This window comes from Cucumis sativus, chromosome 5 (genome assembly GCF_000004075.3).
Source record: "Cucumis sativus cultivar 9930 chromosome 5, Cucumber_9930_V3, whole genome shotgun sequence".
Classification (NCBI taxonomy): Eukaryota; Viridiplantae; Streptophyta; class Magnoliopsida; order Cucurbitales; family Cucurbitaceae; genus Cucumis; species Cucumis sativus.
Window position 1 is genome coordinate 944737 of NC_026659.2, and position 10063 is coordinate 954799.

At 29.2% G+C, this 10063-nt stretch overlaps 1 protein-coding gene across 1 annotated transcript; it reads left to right on the top strand.

Annotated features, from left to right (window-relative positions):
- Positions 1-4274: 4274 nt before the first annotated feature.
- Positions 4275-9189, top strand: LOC101222570 (probable lysophospholipase BODYGUARD 3). The gene is made up of 4 exons (XM_004143791.3): positions 4275-5233; positions 5974-6302; positions 7082-7281; positions 8512-9189. The coding sequence occupies exons 1-4, from the start codon at positions 4657-4659 to the stop codon at positions 8834-8836; spliced, it is 1431 nt and encodes a 476-aa protein (XP_004143839.1). The 5' UTR covers positions 4275-4656; the 3' UTR covers positions 8837-9189.
- The last annotated feature ends 874 nt before the right edge of the window (positions 9190-10063 follow it).

The window sequence follows — 10063 nt, forward strand, 5'->3', positions numbered from 1 at the left end:
TTTTTTTTTTCATTCTTCAAAATAGAAGTAGATTTTCTTTTAAAATTTGTCTCTATGTATTATGATTGTCTGAAGCAGTGGGCCAAATATGAACCATTTTCAATCACTCTTGTTATCAGATAACGTTTTAAATATGTCCACAAAATATGATTCACTTATTAAAAAGATTCGTCCACATATAAACCATCTTTCCATCATACTTGGAAAAAAAATCTCTAGATATATATTTTCACGATGATATGATAATTAACATTGTTCACTTTATAATGCATAAACGTATCCGTTTGTGACTTTACTATCACTTAAAAGATCAATTTATACAAATGACACTACAAGAAATTTTGATTTCCCGACGCAGCTTCACACAATCGGAAAATAAGGTCTCTCCCAACGCATTACTCCCGACCTTGGTCCTGACGGCCATTTGTGCATTGAAAAAGAATCTTCCAACGCATTTTCGTATATCTCCCGACAAGTTTATGCGTCGAAAGATCTCCCATAGTTTCTTGTAGTGTGAATTAGGTATATAGTTGTCTTCACTAAGTATATCCATGTTTATTATATTCTCAGATATGATGTACAACATTGATGACATTGCATTTTTTTAATTAGATTTCAAAATACAACTTGAATTTAGAATACAAGTCGTTGGATAAGATAAAAAGAAAACAAACAAAAATATTTATAAACATGTTTTTCAATTATAAGAAAAATAAAAAAAATAAAAAAAAAATAATTGTCTCGCTTCAAAATATTCGAGTAAAGTGAAAAAAAAATAAAATGGTTATCGAACATAATTTAAATGGTTAAAAATGAAGTACAATATATTCACACGTTGAATATGTGTGGATAGAGGCACATAAAAACAACCCGGAAAGGTGTGGTGGGTTTCAAGTGCTTTTGAGAAAGTTTGAATCCCAACATCATGTTGGACAATAATCAATATGTTTTCATTGACACAAAAGGTTGCAAATAATTTAGAATTTGGATGTTTCTAATTACTTTATCACAATACATAATTTTTACGTTTCTATTTTATTTTTATAAATTCTTGTTTGAGTTGAGTCGATAGATATATTGGTTGTATTGTATTTTTTTTTTAATATATAGATATGATTTATACAATAAATACCAAACATCACAATCTATTAGATAGAGACATATTTGAACAAATGCTCATATTATTGTCCGGCCGCTACAGTTAATCAAGTTAAAGTTAAATGGGTATGATATGTAAACCATGGATGCAAAAACTACAATCTAACGGTCAAGATATGTCTAAATTTATTGACGTTTTTTTCGAGATCTCTCGACTTGTTTTTTGTATATCAGCAAGAGAATAAAAATCTTGTAGTGAAGTGGAAAAATAGTTTCAACCAAATTATGCTAAAGGTTGCATGATTAGAATGCCTTCTTTCCCTACAAATCTTATATAAACATGTATTCACAAGTTTCAATTAACTAGTAGTTACTAAAGGCATGATTTGTTTGATTTCTTAAGGAAAAAAAACAAAAATTCTAACCACACATGTAATTGAATTTTTATTTTGTTTTAGTTCATGTACTTGCAATAAATCTTAATTTAATTCATGCTGTTAGTTAATCGAGAGTTTATTTTTTCTTTTAAAGAAAGTAGATATAGACTAAAATGGAACGAAACTCAAAATACATGGACCAAAATGAAACATGGATGTGAGAGAGTACATACACGAAAGTGTCGACGTAGTGAAAATTATGTTAGAAATTTTTTTATATCATAGTTACGGAAAAATAAATATTCATTCCATTTAAAGTAGTCTTTATCCAGTATATATATGTAAAGTTGACTAACCATACATTAGAGAATTTTTAAAGGGAAAAAATGCTTCATTAAATAGGGACCCTCCCCACCTCACCTCATTAGGGTTGGGATTCCTCGGAAAAAATGGACATCCCTATTTATCGTTGTTCTTTAATTTAAACATAGTTTTAAAATCGACCACCACGAACTTAGATTTAGATGTTAAAGAACTTGACATTTACCAGTTAGGACGGTGGTGAAGATGACATCTTTAGAGAGTTGAAGGGGTCATGTGGTCTATGCAGCTTGCATTTAATACTAGAGGTTTGGAATAGAACTATATTCATTCATTATATTCATTCACTCACTCACTCACTAAGATTAATTGTGAACAAATATTTAATAAAGTTTGGCCACAAATTTCTCACTATAACATATACTTCATGAGCTGTAATCCTACTTGACAATAAAATCATAATATTATTTTAAGTCTCACCCATAACTTTTCTTAGTGGCAATGCCCAATATCTTTTCTTTTTTATTCTCTGCCTTAGATTCTATTTAAGGTTGAAACTAATAAATTAGTTTTTCCCTAAAATTATAAAAATAAAAATTAAAGTTTCTATCTCAACCCTTATTATACTCTACTTTTATAGTTAGTAAATGGAGGAATGAAAAAGATTTGAACTTTTATGTTGAACGATGTGGAACACGTTTTCAAATCAAATTTATTTGTTTGATTGCAGTTTAAATTCGATAATTAACCTATTCACTCATGCCACTCTTTATTTAATTACAACGTTATTCTTATTTATGATCAACTTATTTTGGCTATTTTGTTCAGTAGGAATGACTTTAGTAAGAGATTTAAAGTTGTATCGTTACCGTTACTAAACGTTTGCATAATTATTTTCTTATATTTTTGTTTAGTATATTAATATTAGTTGAGCTAAACTTTTGTTAACGTTTTTTTTTTCGTTTTTTTTTTTTGTTATTTGTGCACATTTCAAAATCCAATCTAAACAATAATTAAAAAAAGAGAAGCTTTAATTATAGATTTACTTTTTTTTGTTATTTATTTTTCATTATTTTTTAAATATACTCTAAGGAAGATAAAAATCAATCACATAAGGAAATTGTAAAAAAAAAAAAAAAAAAAAATCAATGGAGAAGGCCGTAATTTGCAAGAAATTATGTTTTATTTTTAAAAATTTAGCAAAGAGTTTGAAATTAACTTTCTTGAAATAATAATAATTTGGAAACTAAGAGAAAAGAATTGAAACACATTTCTATATCCAATTTTTATGCTTTTGTCAATTTCCTCCTATTTCTTGATTTCCACTTTCTTTTTTAAAAAAACATTTAAATCTTATGTCAGGATATCTATTTAATTATTGTTTTAAATGATAAAAGTGTAAAAAATATCTATAGATAACGATATTTTGCTATACTTTTAAATATTTTAGTTCATTTTTTCATGTTTGAAAACAACCCTAAAATATAAAATAAAGATAATTTATTTACTTTCTAACAATTTTTTTTTAAACCAATAACTAGAACTAGGATAAAATAAAAGTTAGAAGTAAAAAGAGAATTTTCAAATAAAGCAAAATGAGTCACAAAATATATAACAAAATTAGTGATTTTAATAGGAGGTTTTTAAAAAATAGTACAAACGATAAAATATTTATAATGTATTGAATAGTTTAAAAAACAGAAAAAGTTTACATGTCCACAATGAAAAATACAAAAAATGTTCTAGTCAACACGTGATTAAGTGACTACTCGTGCGTGTAATATATTTGGTACATGACTGTTTAGATTTGTCTACACGATTGTTTACATTTGACAACGATTTTTTTTTCAAAATTATATGGTATATAATTGTTTAGATGTGGCTCGTGTATAAACATCTCTAATGATTTTTTTCACTATGTTTTATATTTGATACATTATCTTAAATCAAACAACTGTCTGAAAAAAAAAAACAAGATTTATAATTAATTGAAAACTAAGATTATGATTCCGAAAAAATATAAAAGAAAAATTCCCGAAGTTCAAGAGAAGAAATACGATGGAAAAGAAAAGAGAAATTACAGAAGAGTAGAAGAAAAAAAAGATAGAAAAGGAAAAGCATAAACGTGTAATATTTTTTTTAAAAAAATTGGTCGACTCCATACACTTTGATTTTGTTAGGTATGTGGTCAAAATTAACCATTTTATTAGTTAGAGATGTTTTTCCATTTACAATAATGTAGCAAAGTACAATTTATAAAGGGTGATTTGCAAATACCAAACACTAATTAAATAGCTATGAAATCAAACAAATTACGCATGTTAATTACTTTCAGAAACACAATAGGTTACTCCAATTTTTGAATAGATACGACAAATTAAACCCTCCACATTTTTTTTTCTTTTAAAAAAGAAAGAAAAATGTGGAAAGCACTTCACAAATTTCCCTTATATAAAGGAAAGTGATTTGCATTTTGTTTGGTGTTAAAAAAGAAACAAGAAGAAGGGAAAGAAAAAAAAAACTTGTATCCAAGTCTATAAAATCCCATTTGCCAAGAGAGAAATTGTTTGCCCTCCTTCTCTCCCCAAAGGGAAGTTCAACTACCACCAACCTTCTTTTTTCTTCTTTCTTTCTTTCTTTCTTCTCAACAGATGGCTTTAAATAAAACAATGGATTCATTATTATTTCATCTGCTATCTGCTATTCTCTGACTATTTATCTCTCTCTCTCCCTTAAAAAAAAGTCAATTTTTTAAAAAAAAATTATCAATGAAGGAAATTACAAATTAGCTAAAGAGAAAGGTTAAGGTCTTTTTTTTTTTATATCTCCAAAATCATTACTCTTTTTTTCCCCTATCAAAATGACGGCAATGTCTTCTTCTTCTGCTTCTTCTTCTTCACTTTCTTCTTCAATGGCTAAATCAGCCAAATGGGTTCTCAAATCAATTGGTAATTTCACAAATGAAATTCTAAGTATTTTTCTCTTCTCTCTTCTTGACATCATTGACATTGTGTTATGCTTTCTTTACAAAATGGCTGATTTCTTTTTTGAATCTCAATGGAAGCCTTGTTATTGTTCTTCCCATAAAGAAGCTATTACAAGTTGTGATGGGAATAAGGTTTTGGTCTCTCAAAATAATGTCTTGTCTTTGTCAACTAAACTTCAACTTGAAGAAGTTTCTGATACTCTTTACACTCGCCCTTCGTATCTCTCTGAGATATCTAAGGTTATGCCTTTTGTTATTGGTTCTACTGCTACGACGGCAAAAACTACCGTCGGATCCACGTTTACAGTTCATTCCACCATTGTTGAAATGCTTCAAGATAAGATTAACGGTGGGCAGAATCCTCGATGGTCGGATTGTGATTGTAAACCTTGTACCCGTTGGTCTTCTTCCCCTAAACAATCGCTCTACGTTCGTTCAGAAGGACTCACAGGTAGTTTTCATTGTGCTTCATTCTTAATTTTAGTTCATCAACTTTTAACATTATATTTTTCTTTTTTATTTTACTTTCAAATACTTCATTTTCAACTTCGAAAAAAATTTGATATTTCTCTTTCAATAGTTTTTTTTTTCTCTCTCCCTCTCTCTCAAACGTTTTAAAAAATGTCAATTTCCAACTTTTTGAACTTTTTTTTTTTGGAAAGAAAATATTGTGGCTTCCAAACCTAAACTTTGGAGAAATGGTTTTTTTTGGTTATTTTTATCACCTAATTTTAGCTAATGTGTTTACCTACATATTACCATTAATAAAAAATTTGATAATTGTGTACTTTAATTTTTCAAGGGAAAAAAAAGTGGAGAAAAAATCTTTCTTTTTCTCTATTTTGCAATTTTCTCTCTTATGTTTCAGAAACATTAAAAGTAGTCAACAAGAGCTCTCTACCAATCTGATTTTTGTTATAAACCTATAAATTAGGTGTTTATTTGTTAAAAAGTAAAATATTCCTAAAGTAGTCAAAATTTGTCATTTGGCAAAAGTTCCAGAAATTAGAGATCAATTATTAAAAAAAATAAGACGAAATTTCACTGTCCACAAAAATTGAAGCTTCAAATTAATCTCTTTATTCATTTGTTGCATTAAAAAGAAGAAAGAAAATTTGACCATTTAAGCTTAACTATCATTGAATGCACATACAACTATTCAAGCATAACTCAAGAATGGGTGGTTTTCAGATCACCCACGTGAAGACGTGTTGTTCATTCATGGCTTCATTTCGTCATCGGCTTTTTGGACGGAAACCCTCTTTCCAAACTTCTCCGCGTCCGCCAAATCGTCATATCGGTTCCTCGCCGTCGATCTTCTTGGCTTTGGTCGAAGCCCGAAGCCGGCCGATTCCCTCTACACACTGAAAGAGCACGTCGACATGATCGAAGCCTCCGTTCTCGATGCCTATAAAGTCAAGTCCTTCCACATCGTCGCCCATTCCCTCGGCTGCATTTTAGCCCTCGCTTTGGCTGTCAAGCATCCTGGCTCTATCAAGTCGTTAACGCTCCTTGCACCGGTACGTTATTTCAACCTCCTGTAACACAATGTCATCTTTGTTAACAGTAGTGGTCCTTTGTTCACTTCGTTTTAGTATCCAAACTCATGTCATGTCGTTTTCCTTCTTCTACCATTGATATTTAATATCACTTGTTGTATCATCTTGTTTTTGGTGAATTCCTCTCATCCGTGTCATTTTCTTTCCTAACTAATTAACATTTAAAGCATTTGTCCAGTCATCTTCTCTTTGATATTCTAAATCGTCGTGTTTTCTGTTTCGATTTTATATTAGTAACCATCTTCGTTGTATTGGAAAATGCTATTTCCTTCCTAATAAAAAATCTTGTTAGCAACTTGTTATGTGTTGGGTTGTTATTTCCTCCCTAACTCATACTAAAAATCAATAACTTTGTTGTCTCGGATAAAATACAATTTTTTCATAATATACATTAATAAAGAAAATTCTTTCATTTATTACTTTTAACAACGTGAGTATATTTTTTTAAAAAAAATGTAGAGTTCATTAGTGTTAAAAAGACATACTGACGTGAAGACAAATTTCTTTTGTCGACATAGCAAGTGGGACTAAAATTTTTTCCATCATCTTGTGTCCCAAAGTCTAACAGGATGCATGTTATTTACTCACCGTTAATATTGATAGTTGTTTATAGAATTTTGTGCAAAATGTCAACAAAATGTATAAAAGATATATTAAAAACTTTAAATAGTTGATTAAATTCCCGAGAATTCATTTGACGAGTCTAGTAATAACTTAACCATTTAATAATTGGGTTGCAGCCATATTATCCAGTACCAAAAGGAGTAGAACCGAGTCAATACGTGATGAGGAAAGTAGCGCCACGACGGGTGTGGCCGCCGATAGCCCTTGGGGCATCAATTGCTTGTTGGTACGAGCATATCTCAAGGACAGTGTGCCTACTCATATGCAAAAACCATCGCTTTTGGGAGTATCTAACCAAAGTTGTCACCAGAAACAGGTATTTTCCCTCTCTTTACTTTTCTCACCATACTTCAATTCCTTGTGCTTTTTTTTCTTTGTTTTAGGATAAGAAACCCAACCATAATTAGAATCTTCCAAAAAAAAAAAAAAATAGAAGTTGAACACCCCTTAACTATTGTTTTGATTGGATTTTGGTTTAACGGTTCAGTCATGTTCATGCGTAACTTATTAATTTGTTCGATAGGGTGCTACTTATTTAAATTTTTAGGTTCGAGTCAACAAATTAAATCACCTTTCGTACATTCAATTTATTTTTGGGTTGAATAAATCTAGTGTCTAAATAGACTTCATTAAAATTCAAAGATATATTAGACATAGATTTAGTCATGTGTCTATTAAAATATTAAGTCTCAAATTTGAGCCTCAAACATTTATGTGCTTTCATAACGTTATAATGTTATAATGAAATAGATTTTGAAAATTTAAGATACGATTTTCTAACATGAATTTATAAACTCGTGTTCTATACTCTCAAATTTAAAAATGAAATTAATAAGACAACTTTTAAAAAATCTAACTAATTTAAAATTTGGCTTAAATTTAAATATATTTTCAAAGGATGCGAAATGCATTAAAAAAATATTTGTAAAAATAAACATAATTTCTAAAAATATAAAACTAAGACGTATGGTCCATATGAATCCATTATTAAAAATTCTTTATTTAATATTTTCTCTTCTTCACATTTAATGATAATACTGTAAACATAAAATATCATACACATAACTAAACTTCTATATATTTTTAAATAAATAAACCATTCAAACATGAGATAGTCCTACATTTTTTATCATTCAATTCTGTTTAGGCCAACCAAGTTTATAAATCTAATCGGATTTAGGTAAATTAATATACGACTTGGTCAAATTCATAAATACAATTGACCCTACCCAATTATTTAAAACAAACGCGTCAAAATTCTTACTTGTCAGTGACTTAGGTCACTTCTTGCACTCATTTAATTAGTTTGGATATATATATATATATATGTATCATAAAAATTAAATGCAGATATTTATTATATCAATTCTCCTTTACGCTAAAGACATGCTGGAAATAGAAAAATCCCAAAAAGAAAAAACTGACTCAAAATAACCTACTAAATTTTATAATTGTATGAGATTTTTGCTTTGCCACCTATAACCTACAATTGAAATTATTAATCAAAGTATTGATATTAAGTGGTGGAAATGTATGGTTTGTACAGAATAGAGTCATTTCTAGTGGAAGGTTTCTTCGCACATACACACAATGCCGCGTGGCACACACTCCACAACGTCATATGTGGCACTGGGGGAAAGATAGAGAGATATCTAGACGCGGTTCGTGAACGTGTGAAGTGCCACATCAACATATTCCACGGCAGCGACGATGACGTGGTGCCGGTGGAGTGCAGCCAGAGTGTGAAGGCGCGTGTACCAACAGCGCGGGTCAATATTGTGCAAAACAAAGACCATATCACTATCGTAATTGGAAGACAAAAGGCCTTTGCTAGAGAGCTTGAACAAATTTGGAGCAACTCAAGTGCTTAAATTTAAGAAAATAAATTAATGAAGCAATTATTATTGTTGTTGTTATTAATATATATTAATCGTAAATTAAAAGGTTTTTTTAAAAAAAAGAAGAAGAAGAAGGGAATATTGGACGATGTTTAATTGAAAAGAATTGATTCAATAACCTCATCAAAGGAAGGTTTTTAGAGAGTTTGGGTAATTGTAATTCTGTTTCTTTCTTCTTTCATTATGTAAAAAGTTTGTATTTTGTGGAGAGCCAAAGGCATGTGGAAGTTTTTGGAATATCCCATAATATTGGGTGTGTTTCCATTCAAAATATATGTTAAAATTTGTCAATCATATATAAAAATTTACATACATATATTCTTGTTTTTACTCTTTTAACTTAGGTTATATGTTAAAATGAAAACCTTATTTGAGTGAGTAGATAGTATAGATGGAGTTCTTAATCAAGAAGGTATTTGATTTCTATTTTACATGAGGAATTGAATTGGTTGCAAAACATAAATTTAGATTTTGAAGTGTTGGGGTATTATTATTTTGGTTAAATCATAAAGAGGTATAACCAATGTTTGTTCTCTCGTGTGCTATTTTTCTCTACTACTTATGTCAATTATTTCTACAAGCAACATTAAATATAGATACATAAATTATTATAAAAATTATCCAAACACTCTGCTATAGAATTTAATAACATAGCAATAATTTGATATTGCGTATCTTATGCACCACTCAATGTATTTATGGTATATGATTCAATAGTTACTCAGTAACGTTTTTAATAATTATCAAGGGTAAGTTTTGGGTAGGGTAAGTTACTCAGTAATGTACATTTTTTTTATAAAATAATTAGAAAAAAATATCAATTAATTTTCTATTTTTTGAATTGACCATACTTCAATTGGTCTATATGTAGTTTAGATTGGTCAAAGTCTACAGTACTATTAGTTCTTGGGATGCTCAGATTTTTCAGAAGTACTTCTTGAACTTTATGGTGCGTTATTTAATTACCCTCACTTATTTTATTTATTGGTACTGGGAGTTTTGTTTTCTTCTTTCATAAGAAAATTAGATTTCTCATTACCTTCCATTTTGATGCACTCAATTAATTTAAACACGTATAGTTAACAATAAGAGATCTTTTAGGTTTTGATTGTTTAAATCTTAGGTCGTGTTAAACTAAATAATAAGATTAATAAATTATGTAATTTGGTTTGTGTCATAGTGTGTTATATTGCACTCTCT

What these genes read in the sequence shown, in the direction of transcription:
- LOC101222570 (XM_004143791.3), top strand. Translation starts at nt 4,657, where the DNA reads ATGACGGCAATGTCTTCTTCTTCTGCTTCTTCTTCTTCACTTTCTTCT. An exon ending in TCGTTCAGAAGGACTCACAG is followed by an intron (nt 5,234 to 5,973) that starts GTAGTTTTCATT and finishes GGTGGTTTTCAG; the next exon opens with ATCACCCACGTGAAGACGTG. An exon ending in CGTTAACGCTCCTTGCACCG is followed by an intron (nt 6,303 to 7,081) that starts GTACGTTATTTC and finishes ATTGGGTTGCAG; the next exon opens with CCATATTATCCAGTACCAAA.